This window comes from Lynx rufus, unplaced genomic scaffold, assembly GCF_022079265.1.
Source record: "Lynx rufus isolate CCGP_SWC_20201006 ecotype Redwood Valley unplaced genomic scaffold, mLynRuf1.p SCAF_4, whole genome shotgun sequence".
NCBI lineage: Eukaryota > Metazoa > Chordata > Mammalia > Carnivora > Felidae > Lynx > Lynx rufus.
Window position 1 is genome coordinate 136,043,552 of NW_025814856.1, and position 24,193 is coordinate 136,067,744.

General features: G+C 37.3%; 1 protein-coding gene across 4 annotated transcripts in view; it reads left to right on the forward strand.

The window, feature by feature from the left end:
- Nucleotides 1-24,193, forward strand: part of ST7 (suppression of tumorigenicity 7) — a 250,831-nt gene that overhangs the window by 133,534 nt on the left and 93,104 nt on the right. For 2 of the 4 annotated variants that reach the window (XM_047096971.1, XM_047096970.1), the window contains exons 3-7: nt 8,685-8,844; nt 18,696-18,750; nt 19,387-19,502; nt 21,058-21,133; nt 23,298-23,366. In XM_047096971.1, coding sequence (XP_046952927.1) covers nt 8,685-8,844; nt 18,696-18,750; nt 19,387-19,502; nt 21,058-21,133; nt 23,298-23,366 — 476 coding nt within the window. The remainder of the gene's footprint in view (nt 1-8,684; nt 8,845-18,695; nt 18,751-19,386; nt 19,503-21,057; nt 21,134-23,297; nt 23,367-24,193) is intronic. The other 2 variants (XM_047096969.1, XM_047096968.1) reach the window with 1 other exon arrangement.

Below are 24,193 nucleotides of genomic sequence, written 5' to 3' on the forward strand. Positions count from 1 at the left end.
TGAACAGATAAACACAAAAATAAAATGTGTTTGGCAAATGCTGCTGTCTTTTACACTAATGTGTTTAAAAAATAAATGAGGACTAATCAGTGTGTATTTTTCTAGGTATCACTGCTAGTTCTTAATTTCGCAGGTTGAAAGCCCGCAATGAGTTTGTTATGCCACCTACCTCTCACTCTTCCCTTCTGGTCTCATGCCCACATACCCATCCGGCCAGCTCTCTCCCTTGCTGAACTCCAAGCGGCCTCTCTGCCGTCTTGGCACCAGCCTTTCCATCTCAGTCCAGTTCCAGCCACAGGAACTGCACCTGTCGTCACAGTACAAGCCCACCAGTTTAGTCTTTTAGTTGTTCTCGCAAGGACATGCCCAGTCTGCTTGAAGTAGCCTCTCTGGGCAATGTTTATTTCAATGTAGAAAATTTCTGGGTTTTATTTTTGTTTTTCAGAGTGGTAAGATGGTTATGTGGAGAAAATGCTTCCTTTAATTTTCTTAAAATGTTGGTAGAATGGAGAAAATGCTCTATGTTGTATTGACATTTATACGTAGATCCCTGTGTCCCCATTAACATGAATATAGACATGCCCTTATACCTACATTCTACACATATATATTAAATAGCTATAAAAAGAGGCCATCCAGGGCATAATTTTAAAAAGTGAGAATCAAGAACTAACAGGGGAGGAAATTAGAATAGTAAATAAAAGACTTAGCTCATAGATTACATGTAAAAAAACTATGTTTTTGGGAAAGTATAGAAGAGATGATAATTAGGTAGGAATAAATTATATCAAAGATCCATTTATTGAGTTATCCCTCTATGCCCGGTATTAAGCACTTTGCATATTTTACTTCATTTAGTTCTCATTGAAATTCTAAGTGGTAGATATAACAGTGGCTTTATGCTGTTGAGTATAAGCAGACACAAATGTTAAATAATTTGACCAAAGTTTTGTAGCAGACAAATGATAAAATTTGAATCCTGATCTCTCTGACACTGTCCTCCATCCTCAAAAGTGAGGGAGTGGGACTAGGAGATAGTTATGGCTTTCAACTTTTCCTTGTCTAAAGAACTTGACCTGCACTTGAGATAGCATTTTAATTGACAGGCATATGAATCACCCAAATGATGGTGATTCCGAAGCTAAGAGTAAAAAAAAGACTTGGGGAAACTTGATTGGAAGGGCTCTTGGGATGTGGGAAACTATATATAAATGTCAGGCTGTGTTAATTATGAAGAAAGTTGTCCCTTGGCTGTAGTATAAAGAATGAGAGATGCTGTGGGGCCATATCATAGCCAAGTCTGCAGATAATGGGAGAAAACTGAGGCTCATTCAGCTTTATCAGATTACAGATTCTTGGGGTCACCATAAAAATTAATGCTTTTCCACAGGAGACCAAGTAAAGCACCAGGCTAAAGAGTAGACATATGCCTGTCGGGGTCTGACTGTGGACAGGAGTATTTGAGTGGATAGGATTAATGATTAGACATGGCAGAAGTGAAGAAGGAGAACAAGCTGATGGCAGATAAAGGGACAAACTGTCCTTTTGGCTTTATCAGTTTATGTTTGAGCACATATTGAGAGGCTTGAAAATCATGCGGTTGCAGGGCTCAGGGAAGGAACTCACAGAAGCCATCCAATCTAGGTTTTTGATTTTGTTTTTGTTTTGTTTTTGCCGCTATTGCTCCATTTAAATGTCAAATGTCCACACTTAAACATCAAGTTAAACATCAGGCATCAGGGGCACCTGGGTGGCTCAGTCGGTTAAGTGTCTAGCTCAGGTCATGATCTCACAGTTTTGAGTTCGAGTCCCACATGGGGCTCTGCACTGACTGCTTGGAATTCTTTCTCTCCCTCTCTCTCTCTCTCTCTGTCCCCTCCCGCTTGCTTGCGTGTGCACGTGTGCACACGCACACACACACACTCTCTCTCTCTCTCTCTCTCAAAATAAATAAACCTAAAAACCAAAACAAAACATCAAACATCAACACATAAGCATTGCATATGCCCAGTGTTTCACAAAGTCACTCATGAATTATCACCTTTGACTTCTGTCTGCTGCTCATCACTTTTTTTTCTTTCAGGATTTTATTTAAAATCAAGTTAGTTAACATACAGTTAACTTTATTTGCTTTCAGGAGTAGCATTTAGTGATTCATCACTTACTTACAACACCCAGTGCTCATCACAAGTACTCTCCCTAATACCCATCATACATTTAGTCCATCCCCCCCACCTTCCCTCCAGCAACCCTCAATTTGTTCTCTATAGTTAAGAGTTTTTTGTGGTTTGCCTCCCTCTCTGTTTTTATCTTATTTTTCCTTCCTTTCCCCTGTGTTCAGCTGTTTTGTTTCTTAAATTCCACATATGAGTGAAATCATATGGTATTTGTCTTTCTCTGATTGACTTATTTTACTTAGCATAATAGAGTCTAGTTCCATCCATGTCCTTGCAGGTAGAAGCCGTCCAGTTTAAACCAGTAAAGACTTATAGACTAGGCATCCAGAAAGCTTATGACTTGCTCAGGTCACTTTGCTACATAAGGGTGGAGTGAGGACTAGAATTTAAATTTGCACTGCTTTGCCGTAATACTAGTCTGCCTCTCTTAAAGGTGTTGATTAAGAAGGTGGATAACAGTAATATCTAACAGTTGATGTTTTCATTTTAACAGAGCCACAGAAATGGGTCAGGTAGATAAGAAAGGAAGGAGAGAAGGAAAAGAAAAGAATAAGGAAAAAGAAGAGAAAAGAAAGAGAGAAGGAGGGAGACTGCAATCTTCTCTAGAGGAGATATTATTTTCTTTATCCAGTTGACTGTGGGTTGGGTCATATTTGGCCAGTCTGGAACAGGGACCAGCCTTTACCACAGTTTATAATGATACTCTATGTGTCATCATTTATTGCTTTTGTCCTCTCTATAATGGAAGCTTCACAAAGACTGGGACCCTATCTGTGGTTTTGTTTATCTGTTTGTTTTGTCTTTATATCTCTGTTTTGGTAAATACAATGCCTGGGTAGATTGTTATAAAATATTTGTTAAAAGCACAGAGTTCCAGTGTGAGGATGAATTAACTGATTGTGTCCGAATTATCTGGGGAACTTGTTTAAAGTGATGGATCTGACCACCACTCCAGACCAATTGAATCAGAATCTCTAGAAGGGCCTTGAGAATAGCTGCCATCACAGTATGACCTGGCAGGGCCTGAGGCACACGGTGCAGGATGGCTTCTACCAAGGTCAGTAGTCTTCATGACTTTACCTCAGGAGAGTGACCCTCCCCTCTAATGCTACAGTGGAAAAATCTCATTCTGGGAACAAACAGGCATGGAGGTGGGGATGGATCATTGACTGTTGACCTTGAAAAGAACCTCACTTCTCTGTCTTCTCTCTTTTCTTAAAGCCTTGGTGATCAGTGGCCAGGAAGTTGGGGGTCGAAGGGCATGAATACCAGTTCTTCACACAGCCCCTCTCAGCTGTTTCGGGGAATAGTAACTGAGGAGGGATTGGCTGAGACCAAGGAAGTGGGAAGCTAAGACCCATTCCATAGCACATCAGTATTCCTAAACAGAACATAACAGGAGCCAAAAGGGGAAAAAAAGTCTGTCATGTGGAAATGAGGGGTACTCTGAAAGGGTTAGTGGGTACAGAGAAAAGGATATATTTGAGAAACGAAAAGATTATGTATATTATATAATCCATGCCCACTGCCTTGATTTATCTTGTTTAAGCCCTGAAGATCCCCCTTTGCCAAAAAACTGTTCACCATCAGATATGTTTCTGAACACTTAACAGCAGGTGTCAATTTTGCAGTCTTTCCATTTGGGAATAGGCTGCGGGAAAGTTTCAGATTTCCTCTTTAATCTCCATCATCTCTGTATCTATTCTCCTGTGATATCATTACCTACTTTAATCCTTAAGAAGCACTTAGCCAATTTCAGCCTGAGACATCATTATACTTCCTGTGGGTTAATGGAATTGGTGTGGAATTACTAAGGTGCTGCTCTATGGGAATCTTGAAGCATTTTTAAAAAAAAATTTTTTTTCAACGTTTATTTATTCTTTTGGGACAGAGAGAGACAAAGCATGAACGGGGGAGAGGCAGAGAGAGAGGGAGACACAGAATCAGAAACAGGCTCCAGGCTCTGAGCCATCAGCCCAGAGCCCGACGCGGGGCTCGAACTCACGGACCACGAGATCGTGACCTGGCTGAAGTCGGACGCTTAACCGACTGCGCCACCCAGGCGCCCCTCTTGAAGCATTTTTAAGTGTGGTGTAGGGTATAGGGAAGTCCCTGATTCACAAGGAGAAGTATTTTATATAGAGAGCATGCAGTTCAAGAAGACAGCTTATTGGCTCCGAAGAACCTAGGCATCTTCAGGAAACACTCAGCTTTTTAGGTTTGCAAGATAGACAGAACGGTCTTGTTTGCTTGTCCCTGTGCCAGATTTTTGTTGCTTCCCTGTGGGAGAAAATGCAACAAGTTTGTACCATAGGTCAGCGCCAAACTGGAATCTCCAGCCCTAGTCCCAGTGCTTTTTGGTCATCCTCTCTGCTTCTGCCAAACAGTAAGGAGGAGGCCACAAGACGTTGGTAACTGGGTCCTTCACAAATGGGTCTTTATTTTAAATATGATCTGGGTCCCAAGTATAGCTTTTGGCACTTCTGTCCTGCAGAGTTTGGATCCAAGCCCCTGAGACCACTCTCACATTCACAGTGGCATCCCGCCTTCCTTATTCTCAGAAGACAAACCTTACCTGCATCTGCAGTGAGATCAGTGTCACCCACTTTATCCCTTTGTTACCTTCTGACATGTGAAACAGCTCACATCACACCCTACTTTTCAAAATAGAATGTTCCCCTCTATGCATGCATCTTTCCTTTTCTTCCTGTCTCAGAGCAAGAAATGATAGGTTGCCTTTTGAAGGCAGGGTGTATGTGCTTTCTGGGCTCCTGGCATCATGCCTTTTGGTCATTTGTACTCTTTTGCATCTTTTAGTGTCTCTCTTGTCACTAGAATCTGTACTCTTCCACAAATATGGATAAGTCTATCTTTTTTATAACAAACAAAAAGAACACAAAAACTTTCATTGGTCTTGCTGTTGATTTAGACTATCTCTCATTAAATCACCAGGCAAGCCCTTGTCATCCATCCATTTAAGTGTCCACCTGTCCATTCATCCATCCAGTGAACATTTATCTGTGTATCCATCCAACATTAACTGAGTGCTTACTGTGACCTTATTATACACATTAGATAACTGAGCCCCAGAGAATCAAGAGAACCAAACAAAGTCACTTAACTTGCCATCATGAAGTGTATTTATGTTTTGAACTTTCAGCTAGATGGGAGGGCTACTTTTGATTTAAATGCCCAATTCAGTTGATGCTTTTTAGTTCTCATCTTACTTGATCTGTAAAATCTTTGGGGTGAAGCATGAGTTGAGGAAAAGCACTAGAGGGGTTATATTTTTGAGACTATGAAATGGTAAATTTATATTTTAATTTTATAGTTATCAGATTAAAACCAGTTTTATTCCACTGTGACAAGCCCACTAAGCTTAAGCTTAAGCCCACTAATTTTACAATCTAACTTTGTTTATAAGGGCTCTGCTGTTTACATTGTAGGTTATGCACCAGAGAGAAGTATTCAAAGTGACACCAGATATGTGTGTGTTAAATAACACCATCTGCCCATTTGGATCTGTGCAGCTATTTAAAAATACTGTGGGGTGCTGGCCCAAAGCCTGTCATGTTTTGGGATAAGGGGCAGATTATTATGCTAGCCCCAGATTAGAAGACTTGGTTTGAAGTTCATGGCTGCAAGTCCTTTCCTACTTCTTTTTACTGGTTGTTCCTTGAATACATATTAGAGTCTCTGCCCTAGGGTACTAGGCACTCTAATATGGTATAAAGAAAGATCGTGATAGGTAAGAAGCCATCTACTGCTGTGTTACAACAGACCTGAGCAGACCCTCTTTTTCTCTCCAAACAGCTGCATGAATAACCCAGTCTTTACTGAGATCTGTTATTCCTGCATTAGAAATACTGGGTGGAAGGTCTGTCTCCTATTATAATGGAAATACCTCACCAATATGAATCACTTATACCTTAGGATGAATGTCCTGTTTGGTAGACTACTTCTGTATTGATTCTAATAGCTAGGAAAGCAAAGGGACAGTAGAGTCAGAGGCATTGGGAAATTAAGATTTGGAAAGGGAAATGATTAGGCTACATCTGTGTTTCGATGCGCACTAGAGTTAGAAAAAGGTGTCTTGTTACAGGGCCCTGGTGAGATTAGGGGTACAGAGCTGGGGCTTCAGTCTAAACAGCTACTTAATTTGCTGTGTGACTTTGGTCATTCCTCATTCTTCATCTGTAAATAGAGACTGTACGTGATCCTTTAGGGTCCCTTTTAGTGCTGACATTCTGTGATTCTCCTGGAGAAACTGAGAAATCTAGAGTTCCAAGCTATTTTTTTTTTTTTTGTCTTGTTTTTGTGATGGGTATGGGCTATGTCAGGAGCAACCTGTGAGAAGCATTGTGATCTGTGGCATGGACTGGTAGTATCAGGGGCCACATCTGCATTATGTAACCCTGGAGCACAGCCTGTGCCTGGTGTGGAGCACTTCCTGCTATGTGACTGAATCAATGAACTAAGGCCTGGCAAGTGCCCAGGCAACATAATATAGAAAGCAGAGCAAAGGCTTAGGGCAACGAAAGCTCTCCCCCACAGTGACTGAGAGCCATTGCCAGTTCTGTGCCCAGTGTTCTGGGTCCTTTGGAGCTTGTCTTCTCTTCTAATAAAGGCAAAGCCACGAATCTCTTGAGGGCTTTGTCTGGGGGTCAGGACTGAATGGTGAACAGTACCCTTTTTCACAATGATTTCTAGGGCTTTCAGCCAACAACTTAGCAACAGACAAGAAGATGCTGTACTAGCCTGAATCACAGATAAGTGAAAGAGGAGTGCACCAGCATGTCAGGTATGCTGTGCGTGGGAGGCATGTACATCATCAATATAATAAATGGTAGCTTTGCTATTACTTTTGAGAACCACACTTGCAATGGGCACTGAGCTAGGTTCTTTTACATGGGGTTTGAAACTAGATGTTTTACCTGGGTGTAAAAATTGAGGAACCTTGAGAATGAATAATGAATATGATTTTCACTTTATAATAGAAGAAACTGATGTTCAAATAGATAAAATAACTTGTCTTAAGGTTACAAACTCCCTGGACTCATGGTTTGTAAATTTACTATTCTTGAACTTTCTTCCTTCGTTAAGCAAGATCTCTTATTGCTAGCATTCCAAGTGTTATAGACTAGTCCTGTCCCTTCTTAGTTTTCATATCATAGTCTCCCCTGTCTGCCAGGTGAAATTACTTGAATGTCTTCACATGTGAAAATTCACATAGTCAGATGGGTAACTTTTTGGAATTAAATTAAACTCATGTTCTAGAATTGGAAACATTTGATTTGACTGATAGCTCCTTCTGATAATTCGTAGGTATTTTTTCTGCCTTAAAAGAGTGTGTGTGTGTGTGTGTGTGTGTGTGTGTGTGTGTGTGTTTAGTAGAGCAAATGAAAGACAACACTGATTTTTAAATAATAGCCCAAAGCCCATTCCAGAGTCGATAACAAAATCTTGTTCTTATGAAATAAGTAAGGATAAAGGTGATTAATTCTATGTTAGTTCCACATTCTGCATTATAAGAATATGGTATAGTTAACCCTGTGAGACTCTGGATATAGCTGATTCTTAAATTTCTTCTGTGTGATGATTTGCGGCTGCTTAAGGCACAAATCCCAAATCAGACAGGGAGGAGAGGAAAAGATGTGGGAGAGAGCAGCTTTGAATCATGGTGGGAGTGTTCACTGGAGGGACCAAGGGGCAGGGAAGCAGGCTTGGGGGGTGTCACTTGCTTTCCCAGTGCTTATAAGTCCTGATTGCAGCCTAGTCATATGAGTGTTATTGCTTCTTTCCTTTTATTAATGAAAATTATTTCTTTTCTCCTTTGCAATTCATGGTACGTAATAATTGGTAAGCTGGTGAACTAGGAAACATTAATAGTGTTCAACAGATGCTTGTGCTTGTAAAGCACTTCTTAGCAAGGGGACATTGCAGAGTATCTCAGTAATTGAGTACCACCCATACAAGAAGTGGGATGCCTTTCATTCCTTCTGTAAAACCAGCATTTCTCTAAGGAAATACTTATTTTTAAAATACAAATCAAGTTTTGCTATCAAAATTTTTATGCAGGTATGGCTTTATCAGAATGTAAGGTGCCAAGAATTGGAATATTTCATAAACCGTATTTCTAAAACTTGCTTATTTGTATACATTTCTGGAGTTGTCTTTAGCTATGATGATTTTGTTATTAGAATATTCTGTAAATTTGGAGGAAAATAATATTGAGCAGCTCTTAACAGTGTTCTTTTATCCATGATTGTAGTTATAGATTTTCCTTGAAAGCCATTATTAAGTGGAGAAAACTACATTGAGAATTTAAAATGTAATTGGTGTTTTAATTTTATTAAACTTTAATGTTTAGAATAAATTAAGCAAAATTCTTGGAATAAAAAATTAAGTATTTAAGGTGGATGTAATTTGTAAATACAGCAAATATGTGTTCAGAAATCATGGACAGTAACAAGGACCATAATCACGTTTATTATTTTTCTATTCTAGATATTTGAATGGTGGTATTTTCGCAAGTATGGAACATCATTCATTGAACAAGTGTCAGTAAGCCACTTGCGCCCCCTCCTGGGAGGGGTTGACAACAACTCCTCCAACAATTCTAACTCCAGTAATGGGGACTCAGATTCCAACAGGCAAAGTGTCTCAGGTATGGAAAGTCCTTCGGTTTGAACATTATTTGCTTATTTTTACTAAATTATTATGACTGTAAGACAGTATAATGCTGTTATTTAAATATGAGACTCTAGAGAAAAATGCAGTTTATTTTCCCAAGGAGTTGACAGCATCTACCAGAGAAGTAGAATATAAGCATCACAGGAAAAGGAAATATTTATTTTGTTTAGCTTTACTTTTTCTCCAATTTGATTTAGCTAAGGATCATTCATTTAGGTCAGTGTTCCCAGCCTGGGTCTCCAGCCTCCTTGTCCCTAGTTTCTCAACCCTTACTGAATGTGTCCATTCTGTTGCATGCTAATTGCAGCTTATGCCTACCTAGATGTGATCACATCACTCCTTTGCTTAAAAGGCTTCCTCAGTTCCCATTATACTGAAGAGAAAGCCCAGATTCCAGATTCCTTAGCATAGCATAAATAGCATAAGGTGCTTTCAACCTATCTTGCCAGCACTGGCTTCAGTCACAATCCTGTCCCTCTCATTTTCTTTTTTTTTTTTTTAAATTAATTTATTTATATTGAAAGAGACAGAGAGAGATCATGAACAGGGGAAGGAGAGAGAGAGATGGAGAGAGAGAATCCCAAGCAGACTCCACTCTCAGCACCGAGCCTGACATGGGGTTTAACATGGGGCTTGATCTCACAACCATGAGATCGTGACCCAAGCCGTTATCAAGAGTCCGACCCTTAACCAGCTGAGCCACCTAGGTGCCCCTCCTTTTCATTTCTTGAACATGTCATGTTTTCTCATGACTCTTTCCCTAAAAGTCTATCTCCCTCTCTCACGTGTTTGCCTGACTTTTGTAACCCAGCTTCAGTGTTACCTCCTGGGAAGCCTTCTCTGATGGGTTGTACAATATCTCTCCACCTTCACTGACTTGTAATATTTTTATCTTTAGCAAAATTTATCAAATTGCACTATAATGTTTTAGTTTACTGCTTTATTGCAGATTTTTTAGCACTTTGCACAGTATCTGCTCCATCACTGAAACTCAGTGAATGAACAAATGAGTACATTCAAGGCCTGTAATTTCTCCATTCATAAAAGAAGAAGGAAGAATAGGATTTCCTAGCTTGGTCTCTTTATTAGCTTAGTAAACATTTCCTAAGTCCCTAATATGAACCTGGCCTTATATAGGTTCTGATGAGTATTAGTGATTTTTAAAAAAGCCAAAGTTCTTGCCTTCATGGAACTCTTATCTACTGACGGAGACACAGTGGTAAGTGCTCTGATTACATGAGGGGAGCATACAAAGCTGTGGAGAAAAAAAGAGGGGTTCCTGACCAAAACTTGGAGAAGAAGTTTGCTTTTTGAAGGGGAGCACACCGGTTCTGATACTTGAAGGATGAAGAGGAAGAAATTAAAGAACTAGATTAGATCTTTTTGTTTTTTTCATTCTCCTAGAGTAACTCAGTCCACATTTCATAACTCAGTCCACCTGTCTAGCCAGGTGATAATCATCAAGGAACATTGCACATATATTTTATTTCTGGTGTTGATCCAGTGCCCTTTCAATAGACCCTTTGCCAGCCAGCTGTGAGTGGCAGTGGGCACCACCAGGTACACGTTGATTTCATCCTAAAGGGTACATGTGTGAGAGATGGCACCACTCAGGTAGCAAAATTGTCTGGGACTTTGTCAACGTACCTACTTTGTGAAAGAAACAGAAAGAGCTGAGCCAAGTGGAACGGTAACCACCACTGTAACAAGTGTGGTGCATTATTGTAATGGAGGGTCTTGGTCACTTAGTCATCATCACATCAACAGTTGTGGATAACTGCTGTCACTTTGCATCTGCCGTGAGAACCCAACAGATTAAATGTGCTCTGGTCTGATTAGAGTTACTATAGTCTTGGAATGGTACAAAACGTAGCAAATTAACAGATTGGAAGTGGAAAGCAACCTCGTTTGAAGCCATTCTTCATTGTGAATACATTTTTATTTTCGTTAAAATTCTCTCTCTCCCCAATTTAAGTTTCTTGGCATCATTTCTATGAGTTTACACTCTTCTTACTGTCACTATTATTTTGCTGTCTCTCTGTGGATGCCTTGAAGTAAGCCTTATGTATTATATAAGTCTTGATGGTATTCTTAGTGCTTTCATAGCAGTTTTTAGAGGAAGCACCTAAGCCCTTTATAAAAATATATTGAAAAGTAATAATCATGATGGGGCGCCTGAATGGCTCAGTTGGTTAAGTATCCGACTTCAGCTCAGGTCATGATCTCACAGGTTGTGAGTTCGAGCCCCATGTCAGACTCTCTTGCTGACAGCTCAGCCTGGAGCTTGCTTTGAGTTCTATGTCTCCATGTCTCTCTGTCCCTCCCCACTCACTCTGCCTCTCTCTCTGTCTCAAAAATAAATAAACATTAAAAAACATTTTTTTTAAATCATGGAAATTCTCAGTTTTATTTGTACTGTGTTTTTACGTGGCTAAGATTGAGTTTTTGACTATTTTAGTTCAATTCCAGTAGTATTTGCTGAATATCTACCATGCATGCAATATTTCTATTCATTTCCTCTATAATAGATACAACATTTATGATCTGATCTCATAACAATGTTTAAATAGTTACATTTAGAAAAGTGGAAATTACCTTGCCTAAGTATATTTGGGCTCTGTCTGCCCACTTCTCCCTGACATTTTAGCTAAAATTTGGCTAACTCAGCTCAACAAACATGCATGCTGGTATGGAAGTATCAGATATAGTGGGACTGACACTATTTTCCAATTCTCTTTTCCTCTGGTGATTTTTATTTTTGGATAAGAAAAATATTATTAAAGTACATTGTCTGTGTTTATCTCTACTCTTAGTCACTTTCTATTTCATAGTCTTGTTTCAACTAAGTAAAAGAAAAAGAAAGTCCAAAACAGAGGGTAATCAATAATACATTTTCTTAAAATAAGGAATTTGTTTAAAAATCCTATCCCTTAATAATAACAAAATGGCTGTTGCCTTAATAATGAATAGGTGAATCTTTTGATTTTATTAGATCATGACAAGACAACTCTTTGCTGAATCTTACAAGAAATACAACATGGCTGACAAAGTCCCATGGATATTGGCAAAGGCAGTTTAATTGCTTTTTTGAGAAAAATCATTGTAAAAGCTAAAAATAAACTGAAAATACCAGTGATAAACATTGGTCTATATTAAGACTCATAGTGTATATTATACACTATGTATATACATACATACATACATACATACATACATAGTGTATGTAATATACATAGTGTATATTAAGACTCATAGCTCTTTTCTTAAAGAATCATTTGTTTTGGTTAAAAGCTGAAAGACCTGGCCTACTTAAGAATGGTTTGGAGTGGGAGAGGTGGGGGGGAGAGGGGGAGAGGGTTATGATTGTTACAGGGCAGGCTATTTATATCTTATTTAACTTTGTATCTGTACAAAGTGGCCTGAGTGCAGACTCTTTTAAAATTTGTAGTTATCTTTATCTGTGGGTCAGAGAAAAAATGTAGTTAATTATATAACTTCTTAATGTAGCCAAATTTTAGGTTGTTTGGCTTAGGTTAACATTTATGAATATTTCACTTATTTCTCTTTATTTGGGAGCTAACCTGCCATTTTTCTTGATAAACCCTGCTGATGTATTTCCCACATCACTATGTTTCTCACTGCCATTTCTTAATTCAACTCAGCTTATGATCTGATGATAGGTAAGGACTTAAAGTGTGGCTAACTTCTCCCTGTCTTAAGGGGTGTAGGTTCTCAGGGACTGGTAACATTTTGAATTTAGGTTCATGGGAACATCTGTTTGATAATTTGCCCTGTTCTTGAGTACGGTGCCATAAAGACAAAGGTTTGCAGCATTCACCTTCAAGATATTTAGAAAAATTCAAGGTGCTTCATCACATGAGAAGTATCCTTGCCAAAGTCAAGTTTAAATTCTCTGAGGGGCTTTAGTATCCTCTTGCACAGAGCTGTATCTTTAGACAAACTCTGGTTATAGTTGCTTGCCTTCCTGTCTAAAATCATTTCATTTTAATCTCATTTAATCTTAATATATATCTTATATATGTACATAATATGTATGTGTCATATATGTATCTTTTATGTAAAACTTTTTATAAGATTTTACTTGGAATTCTAAATTAAAATTCATTACATTGCTAGAGGCAGTTCAAGCAACGATTAAATCCAGGTAATAAATTAAAGAAAAACAATGGAGATGAAGAAACTCAGGTAGAGTGCAAAGATATCCTGAGACCTTCATAGATCTTCAAATTTTCATAACACCAGAGCAAATAATTCTCCTTATAGAAAGCCATATAATTCTAATAATAATACCTCCACTCTTAGTGCCTACTTTCCACTTTACATTATTATCTCATTCAATCCTCAGTATAGCCCTGTGAGGCAGATACTATTATTATCTCCATTTTATGGTTGAAGAAGCTGACATACAGGCAAGTTAAGTCATCTGCCCAAGGTCACAGGGCTGGCAACCTAGGTGGTCTCACTTCACAGTCCAAAGTCTCAAGCACTTAGCTAAAAAGTTCAGTCTAGATCCTCTGTGAGGTCTACAAAGTCAATACTAATGTAATTACTGAAGCATTAAAATAAATAAATTCATTAAAAACCTGTACTGTGGTACATGACATGATTTCTGAAGTGACATTAGCCAGATTTGCTTAGAAAAATCTCAGTGGCAGGATTGCTGATGGTTGAGAGCTCAGTCTCTGGGGTCAGACAGATGTGGCCCTCATCTCAGCTCCATCACTTACAGTGTGTGACCTTGGGCAAGTTACTTAACCTTCCTTGGTATCTTAATTTGCATATGTGGGAATAACAACAGTATCTACTTCACAAAGTAGTTTGAGGAGTCAATGAGGTCATGTAGAAATAACAAGTCAGAAGACAGCCATCTGTCAGTGTCCTCCAGATGAACTGAATATGAATGATGAATTCCCCATCTATGAATATGATGGGGAAGATGGCTCAGTCTCTGGAGATATGGCTGTGGGTTCAGTGAGGTTTACTCCTTAGCTCAGTGACTCACTTTTATGCCCAGGCCTTTCAGTGCTTGCATTTCAAATATATCCCTGGCAAAATTGCAAATTGCCACGTCCAGGATCTTTGGCATTGCTCTTTAGTCGTCTCAATTAGAGAAAACTCAGTTTGTCCTTGCCATGTCTATGCAGGTGTTGAAAATGATTCTCTTAGCCAACGCTTATTATATCTTTTAAAATCTTTTGCCACTCAAATTTGTGTTGTAGTATAGATTTGATCTCTATTTGAATGGTGAAAATGCCTAAAACAGTTTTAGTCTGTGGTGAACATTTATTTAATAAATTTATTTCACAATTTCCACATTATTTGGTCAAGTTGATTGGCTTAAGTCAAAAATGATCAATGAGAAATGTATGAAGATACAATAAAGATTTAACCATTTTAGCAATACTTGAAGAAAATAGTACACTATCTTGAATAGAGCAGATCAATAAAAATGGCCTTGAAACTCATCATTATTTATACCATTTCTGATTCCATAGAATTAGAGACAATAACATATTTGTTGAGTTGAAAGCTACCTACATGTTACTTTGTGCCTTTATATTAATTTTTTCAAAATAATTATTTTAAAACTTATGAAAATAAAGCTTAATTACTTAAGCAAATGGATATTGTTACTGTTAAGGATTAAGATTAGCCTGTGTGATGTAGAATACCTTGTGGGTATTCATTTCTGAGACATATAAGCTAATAAATACATGGCAGAATCATATATCAGCTTGGGATTAATCTTGATTGCCATAATACATCTGATTAAACTTTATCTAGAGCCTTTTTCTGTTGTACTTTGGAAACTAAAATGTTTAAAAGTATTGCTAAAAAGTGCTTAACATTTCCCCAGAGGAGTTTTCAAAACTGTTTTGCTAGTGGAAAATTTAATTGATGAAGTCATAGGATTTTTGAAATATGATGTTGCAGGGTAACAAGTCTGTTGCATGTAGTGGGTGGTTGTTGGACAGTCTGGATACCGGCCCTTAATCTAATTTGCTGTGAGCCATGGGGAAATTATATAGCTTTTCTATGCTTTACTCTTCTGTAAAAAGGGCCTACTACACGCCGCTAGCAATTGTAAGGAATATAGATGACTTGAGCTTTAAAACCTCTTAGAGAAAGGCTCAATGAAAATCAAGCTTATAGCTATGACAGAAGTTGTTGTTGCTACTGTTTATAATAATAATATTACCATCATTAGATTTTAGATTCTGGGAAGGGGTGGTAAGTTTTTAGTATAATAAATTTTCCTAGGCTATGAATTAATAATTTATATATTTGAAGGCCCTGGGAGTGGAGATTCTATATCTGTTTTTTTTAACTTTTAGAAAATAAAGATTTTCAGAGTTAAATAAGTTGGATGTAGAGTAATATTTTCTTCCATGTGAATAAAAGCCCTATGACTTCAGAGCCTCTTGGTTTTTCTGAGAATTAAGTTCTCTTTTTCTTTGAGGACTGTGACAAAGGGAAAGTCTGTGGTTCTGTCAGTACATTGTTCTTTCTGTAGAGCTTCTTCAGCTGTATGCCCTTTTTATTTTTCTCCCAAGGCCATAAGCTCCTCTTGTTCTGTAACCAAGGACCTGGCAAAGGGACTAGTGCATCATAGCCATTCTATTTATGTTTAAACCACACAGTCCTTTGAGTGATGGGGTGAGCACTCTACAGGGGTAACTGAGTACAAAAGGCATGAAATAACGATCACTGAGATGGAAAGTTTTAGTAGGGAATTGTGAGAAGGAAGACTGAAGAAAAGATTGCAGCTTGATTTTAGAAGTCCTTGATGGCAGTAAGCGTTACTTTCTGTGTTCTTTGTCTCCCACATAAAAACTTACATAACCATCCCATTATCACAAAGGGGGGGAATCTATTGTGCAGACTTGGGAATTAAACAAGTACTATTCCAATATATATTGCTTCTCTTCCTCCTGAACTGCATTCTTGCATGCACGCTGAGGTCTGAACATTTCTGTCTGCATTTGTGGATAGAGACTCTTCTGTACTGCTACAGATGGAACCATAGGGAGTATGTTTATTGTACTGGGGCATATTTTTAATTGAGCTAGTAATATCAGCAAGTCCTTGATGGGGTCTCTGTCAACTTCTAGGGCTTCTAAAGGGCACTGAAATTGTTGATATTAATGGAGAATGCAACATTCCTTTTGGAGGTAAAATTTTAATTCTGATTTAAATAAAGAATTTATTTCCCAAAGACATGAATAAGATAAGAAACAGGACCTCATGTGGAAAAACCTTATCCTCTGGATATCTGAGTTTAACTCTTGACTTAAATCTTCACATTCTAATACAGTTGGCATTTGCAACTTTTGTCGGTATCACGAAACCATCAAGCAGTCTATTTATGGGGTATGTGCTCTATAGTGACTCTAGGCTGAGAGAGTTTTTGTAGTAGTGATAAGATTATGAAACAGAGTAGCGAAGAAGAAATTAACATAGCTATGACCTAATTCCAGGTAAAACTTTGACATGTGTTCATATTTGACCTCTAGATCACATATTTCTTTAAAAAATTATACCTGTTTTGCACCAATTTGAAGGAGACATAGCTAATGAAGGGTATAACTAATAAAGACATTTCTTAAGTAGTTCTGTATCACATATTTTTTCTCGAAATATTTTACATCTGTTAGTGACTTAGATCCTCATTTCTAAGTTTCAGGGATACTTGAAGAAACAATAGACCGTATGTATGACACTTAATGTCAACAGTGACTCTTTAAGAAGTTCAGTTCTGGAATAGAATCCATAAAAACATTTCAAAATGTTTGTAGCACCCCCTGCTGGCTATATTGTGGCACTTCCTAAACGAAGATTGCATCTTTAGTTTTGCTCAAAAATACTTTAGGTACATACACCATGTCTCTTTGCAGTTATTTTTATTTAGAAATAATTTCATTTGTATCCAATATATAATAGTGTTGAAATTTTAACGGAAGGTATTTTGGTTTAAAATTTTTCAAATGAGTATTTGAACAATGCCAATATAATAATGTATTCACTGGAGAACAATTATTTGCCCGTAACCTTTTTACTAATATTTCAGATGAAATTCAGTGGGGGAGAGGCATCTCCCCAAATGTTCCTGTTTTATTGCAAAAAATGTCACCATGGGCAACCTCTGTACTATCTGTGTACATGTTTGTTATATGCTGAATACAAACCTTGCAATATTCATGAAGCTTTAATTGGACTGCTTTGGATCTTGAAAGACATCCTTTGAGGAAAGGGTGGGAGTGATGAGGACCTAAAAGTTAAAATAGCCTTAAGGGCAGAGATGGTATCATGGTTGTTTGGCTCACCGGTGTGATTCTGTGATTTGAGCCATAATCTGGAGTTCATTAGTGACCCCTCCCAGGGTCTTTACATCTGTAAGAAAAGTAATTATTTAAGAAAAGCATAATTTTCTAGTTAGTGCCATATGAAGTGACAGCTACAGAATTTCAGTTTCTCAGGAACAAAATTCAAAGATGCTGAATTAATTGAACAAAGATCATTTCCTAAATGGTGAGTTAAGCTAAGTGTCAGAAAATGTAGGGCTATAGTTTATAAACATTGTGCAAATTTTAGGCGGGCTCCAGCCCTAATTTAAAGATATATTTATCTTCTTTAAATAAAAACATATCTTCCTGTTATGTGTACACCCTTCATTCACTATTTTAACAAAAATATATTGAGAATAGACAAAGTGTTGCTATAGTGTTTTATCTTCTTCATTTTCATGCTGTATTGTAATAGATGGTTTACTTGTTTGTTTTCCCCATTGAGTGCTCAATGCTCATTGGATGGATGGATGGATAGATGGATGAGTGAGTGGGTGTGGAAGGATGGATGTTGCATATAACAGGCATGAGGATAGAATCTTAATGAATCACCCTTTAATGCTCTTTTGATTTCTGCAATAATTGCTCACTTTTGTGTGTCCATGTCTTTGGGTGTGTTTTTTGGCCGATTACGCACACAGAGATGTTTTAAGTACTCTTAACTTATTTTATTTTCTAATAAAACATTATTCACTCAAAGAAATGTAGTATTCTGAATCAGTAGAAAGTCTTAATCATAGGCTGTTTAAAAAGAATTCTAGCTTATTAGTCACACACTTATAAGACAGTCTTAAAAACTAATGATTGAACCAAGTCCTGTGGTTCTAAATTTCTGTGGTTTTTGTGGAAGAAAGATGTATAATCTATTAGTATATGCTAGAATTCTAATATTACTATAATGATTAATCCATGTATCTGTATAAGTAAACAGTGTTATTGCTTTAAAACAATTTATTTTCATAGCATTTCTCTCTAAAATAATAACTTTATTCGTTTTCTTATCTCTGTTTTATGGCAGTGTAAAAAGTAATCTGGTGCTTTGTCACAAAATCAGTATTAACATAGACCCTAATTAAATAACTCCATATTATACTCTAGAGCTTAAGTTTAGCTTACAAGTATACCTTGTACCTGTAATTTCAGAAGTAAATTTATAGAATCTGTGTAGACCTTGTGAAATGACTATTGAAGTTATGAACTAGCTGATGTTGGCATATACCTTGATTTAGCAAATGAGGAAACTTTGGCCCAGAGAGATTAGGGAGAACTTTTCCAAAGTCCTGGTTCCTGAGCTTTGTTTCCTGATCAACCACTCAGAGTTTTTCCACGTTGCTTCCCATGTAGAGGATGGAGAATAAAATTATCTTATCAAATGGCCAGGAAGGGTGTTTTGCTGAATTAATTAGCTTGTAGTGTGTCTGGACTCTGTGTAACATTTTCATATTTCTCTTTGTTGCAGAATGCAAAGTATGGCGAAATCCACTGAATTTATTTAGGGGCGCTGAATATAATCGGTAAGTGTTTTGACAGCTTGGGAAACAAATGGGTCTAGTTCAGAGAGTAAAGACAGCAGCACATGTTTTTGCTGGTTCATTTAGGGGTCATTGTAACAGTCTGTGTAGTGCTTCTATTTTTTGATACAATCCTCAAATGTTTTGATTTTTCTGTTTTATAGTTATTTGGGGATTAGAATTGGGATGATGTACAAAAATGTGTAGTTTTTAGAAATTTTCTATTACACTTATTATTTTCATTATGCATTATACAATCAAAATATTTTGAAGCTTACCTAGAGCATGGTTATAAAGATGTCATAGAAATTTTGTTGGAATTTAATTTTGCAAAGTAATTAGGCATATCAGAATTTTCATGGCTTTTGGGAAATGCCTATTCATAAGAGTAATGAGGGAAAGTTTTCATTAGCTAGTGCTAGTAAAATTTTTAGAGAAAAATATAGGGGAAAATGTTTACTTGTTTCCTGCTGATAGACCTCCTAAAGGGAGAACAGGATGATTAAAAAAACTTTTTTTTCATTCATTGACAAAACTGTTTTGTACCCAGTTAATGTTTTATATTCAGTTTCCTATGCAGCTTAATATTTTGTAGGTCTTGCTTTCCAAGTGTCTGACCATCTATTTCCCCTTTACCAGGTACACTTGGGTGACAGGACGAGAGCCTCTGACTTACTATGACATGAATCTCTCTGCCCAGGACCACCAGACGTTCTTTACTTGTGACTCAGACCACCTGCGTCCTGCAGATGCAAGTATGGACACTCCTTTAGATAGTTGCTGAGTGGGAGGGCTTTTGATTTAAGTACTAAGGTTATTGCTTTTAGAATATCTGCTCTACACCCCCCCCCCAGTGAATAAATTATTAAATTGGAGATTGGCTGGCAGAACCCAGAATTCTGGTACTTAATTAAAGGATTTATCATGATGAAGTATCAATGTAGAAATGAGTCTTCTTGTTATGATTTAAAATACTATTTAAAAAATATATAGTAACATTGGATTTACATATTTCTTTTTTTATTTTTTAAATATTAAATATAATTTATTGTCAGATTGGTTTCCATGCAACACCCAGTGCTCATCCCTAAATGCTCTCTTCAGTGCCCATAAATCTTATGCGAAGCTAATTAAATCCTTGATTGAGGTAGAATGAAGGGTCATGTCTCTTCGATGATATTGTAGTTAGAAATTAAGATTTAGTGAATCCAAATGATAAATGAGTATATTGTAGTGATTTGTATGCCTATTTATAGGTTCACTAGCAGTGAATGGGGTCATGGCCTTAGCTATTGGAATCCATATTTGTTTATCAACCTGGAAAGGGCTTTGTTTGGCATGCATTTCACTTGGTTTGAGATCTAAATAATCCTACTGACATTTTTTATATTGCCAAACTTAAATAGGTGAAAAAAAAATCTTTAAAAAGAGGAATGTGTACATGCACCTGAAAAGCTAACTTCAAAGATACATATTGATAAAACAAGTATGGAGATTGTTGCTCTTTTTAAAAAGGTACTGTTTATCGTGGTAGAATATCATAGTCCAATAAATATACCAGGCATTGAGCTTTGCACAGTATATACACAAACTGCTCTGGTATCTAGAAACCGTGTTTGCAGCAAACTTTGGGAACAGATACACATATTAAGCAAAAGACCAAACCACTTTTTTTTCTGATCCAACTCATAATTCTTCATATGGTTTTACAAAGTCCTAATACCCAGAGCCTATAGTGTTTGGGAAAATGAACAATAGAACTTATGTTGTGCCTAAGTAGAAGGAAGAGATTAGTAACAATCTCATATAAAAATGTGTAAAATATGTTTCTTAACGACAAATGACATTAATGAACAAAAGAAATATTAAATCTCTTTTAGAATGTCTTTTCCTTTCTTGATTAAGGAACCTTAACCAGTGTGGTGAGCATAGCATAACGTGTAGACTTGGCAAATCATTGTTATCCACTTGAAACTACTGTAACATTGCGTGTCAACTGATACTTCAGTAAGAAAAAAGAAATCTTAATCAAGATTAAACCTCTAAGATTATAGACCACGGGTTAATCTATAAGATTTAGACCTGTAGTATTAAGAGCACAAGAAAGGTTTGCTATCATCGAAGGAAGGACAATGGAATAGCACATTAGAGTGTATTTGTGTGATTTTGGAGATTTGGGCTCACCTCCTTAGTAAGTGAAATATTCTCTTGTATTCAAGCTGAAAGCTATTAATTTAACTATTGTCCTGTGGTGAGTCTTCTAATTATGTATATTGATGGACATGCTTTTTTCCTCTTTTTGTAAAACAGTAATGCAGAAAGCCTGGAGAGAGAGAAACCCCCAAGCTAGGATTTCTGCAGCTCATGAAGCCTTAGAGATAAATGAGTAAGTGGGGGACAAATCTTGCTTTTAAAAAGGAAATCTCATCCTTTGCTGAATGTATTCAGTTTTCATTAATGGTATACTTATATTAAATTATGCATTTGAACTTGAGGATTGTTTTAGGGGTTATTAATTTGTAAAAAAAAATTTTTTTGCAAAGGACATCCATGTGATGGTGGTCTTAGTCATTTTAGAGAGCAATTCAGTGGCTTTGCTATGACCCTAACTTAAATAGCTTCCAAGGGCTATTTAGCCCTTCAAGGACTATCTGTGGGATATTGCAAAGACATAAAATAAAAACAGTTCTTCACATAACTATAACATGGGGAAATTTTTTCAGATGTAGAATGCTCATCTGTGCCATCACATTTTTTAGGTAGATCTTCTGCTTGTGGGGAAAAGATAACAAAAACATAAGGTGAAAAAATTACACTTTTGAAGTATTTCAAGATCAAGACAAAGATAAGAGGAAATGCTGTCATTAGTGTTGTTAAACATTCTGTGGGTTACCAAGGAAGGCTGGGAAATATTCTGGAGATCTTAGAAAATGAGAAAGATTCTTAAAATTGAAGTCATAAAATCTCAGGGTTGGCAGAGACCTTAAAGGTCATTTAGCTCAACCACCCATCTGGTGCTTGAATCACCTCGACATTCTCCCTGCCAAGTGGTCATTGTTAAACTATTTTATGATTTTTTTTGAAGAAAGTTACAGATTCTTCTTTGGAGGTCTTAGAAAAAAGATTCACTTGAGAATTGGAAGTCCTGCCATTGTAACCTGTTGATCTGTTTGGTTTCTGATTCTGCCATACAACATATTTATTTTCCAGTTTCTTGTCATCTACAAATTTGATATGCCTGCCTTCTGTGTGTCATCCATGTTTCTGATAGAAATGTCAGGCTCAGGGGTGGAACCTTGTGACATGGCATATAGAAATTGTTCTTCAGGTTCATGTCTTCATGAGTCATCATCCTTTGGTATCAGTCAACCAATTAACTAGGCCACCCAGTTAACACTGTGATTCAGCTCAGGTTTCTGCATTTTGATCTTAAAAGTACCAGTTGTAGCTATGAATCTTTAATGTATAGTAAATCCTTTAAAGTAAATTAAGATAGCACAACCTGATTTAGTTTTTCTTAGCGGATTTAAGTGTTCACCACTTTCTTTTAAAAATGCTTGGAGACCATCCCTTTAATAATCCATTAGAATCTCTTTCCAAATCACTGTTCTGTAGTTTGGGAAGTCTGCCTTCTTCCCCTTTTGAACATTTTTACTACATTTGTCATCTCATCTTCTAGCACCTGTCCATTCTTTGTGATTCCTTAACTATTCACAGAGAGCACTTCCATGGCCTGACTACAGGGTCTGTTGGCTTCCTGGGATTTACCCATCCCAGTACAGTAATTCACTTAGAATTGATCAGTTATTTGCTATCTTACATCTTTTTTACCCCCATGAGAGTTTAATTTCTTCTCCCCTTTTCAGCCTGACAATCATGCTCCTTGATGGAGAAGCCAGGAACAAAATAGAAGTCAGAGAGTTTTGCATTCTCTTTATTATCTGCTGCTACTAACCATAAACTTTTCTTGTTTTGATGTGGTTGTTGTGTTGTTTGTCTTTTTTGCTTATTTATTTTTGCGATGGTTTTAGAGAAATGGGGGTGGTAATAGGGTTTTAAACATAATTTTAAAACAGGGAATAGATGGTTGTCTTTAGCATTTTGTTTTGTCTTTATTTTGCTTTGCAAGCTTCAGGTAATTTTTGGAGTTTTAGCTCTCCTGACATTATTCTTATAATTTCATTCCACTCTCTTGTAGTCCTTCATTACATGCCCTCTTTCCATCTTTTTTTACATGTCCTTTAAACATCTGACCTTGTGAGAGATCTCTGTGCAGCCATATTGATTACTTAATTGTCACCTCTCTTTTCTTCCTGAGAGGTTCATTTGTGACTACGGTTACAGGTGGACATTTGGAAGCTGCCCAACCCTCTTAAACCATTTTTTTCCTTCGGAGCCTCATGCCATTGAATCATATCTCTTTTCTTTGAAGTTTTTGAAGTCCACCTTACCCTCTTTGATTACCCGTGAACTCCAAAATGACATAGTAACTCTCTCTGAATGTTCCTATCAATTTTCATTTCACCAACTATTTTTTTCTTCTTGGTCAGAATTAGGTCCAGAGTTGAAGTTCCCCTAATTGCTTCCTCTACCATCTGGGAGATAAAATTGTTACCAAAGTAAGTCAAGAACCTGTCGGGTGCCCTACTTCTAACCAAACGAGACTTCTTCTAGCAGATATCTGGATGGTTGACACCCCCATCACCATACTTTCTTGCTTCTGTATGTGTATTGTGTTGTGACAAGGATGCATCATCGATATCTTCCATTGAGCTGAGCAGTCGTTCTGTACTCCCCAACCATTAGCACTTCTATTGCTCTTTCTCCTTCACTCACAAGCTCTTAGCATGTTTCTACCCCAGACTCATGACTTTCCACATAGATACATGTTTTCTTGGCTAGTAGTGCTACTCTGCCTCTCCTAAGAATACTATTTGAAATGTATATAAAGCAAGCAACTTGCCCCAACCTATCTTGAATTCCCAGCCCACCAACTATAACCTTAGAGCTAACTCCTCTGATACTATATCTACCACTCAGTATTATAATCTCAGTTTTCACTTCATTACCCTTGACCCATATTTATATGTCAGCATCTGAAGCCTTAAGTGTTGCTTCCTGATGCCTATCCCCCTATCCCCGTTATTTTCTGTAGTGAATCACTGGGCAGTTTCAGGATCATTATTGTTCTTTCCAAGTCATGTATCGGCTGCCCTCCATAGTAATTGGTTTTTACAGCATTTTTCTGGGCATTTTTCTCCCTCGTACACCACATTCTGCCTAAAGCCCCATTGATTAGTCCTGCATGAAATTAAAGGGATTGGCTAAAGAATTTATAAGACCCCTCCTCAAGGCTAAGATTAACCAGTAACCCCAAACCTCCCATTAGCTGTAAGTTCAGCCTCCTTTTCCTAGCTGGCTGTTGCAGTTTATGAATGGTAAAAGC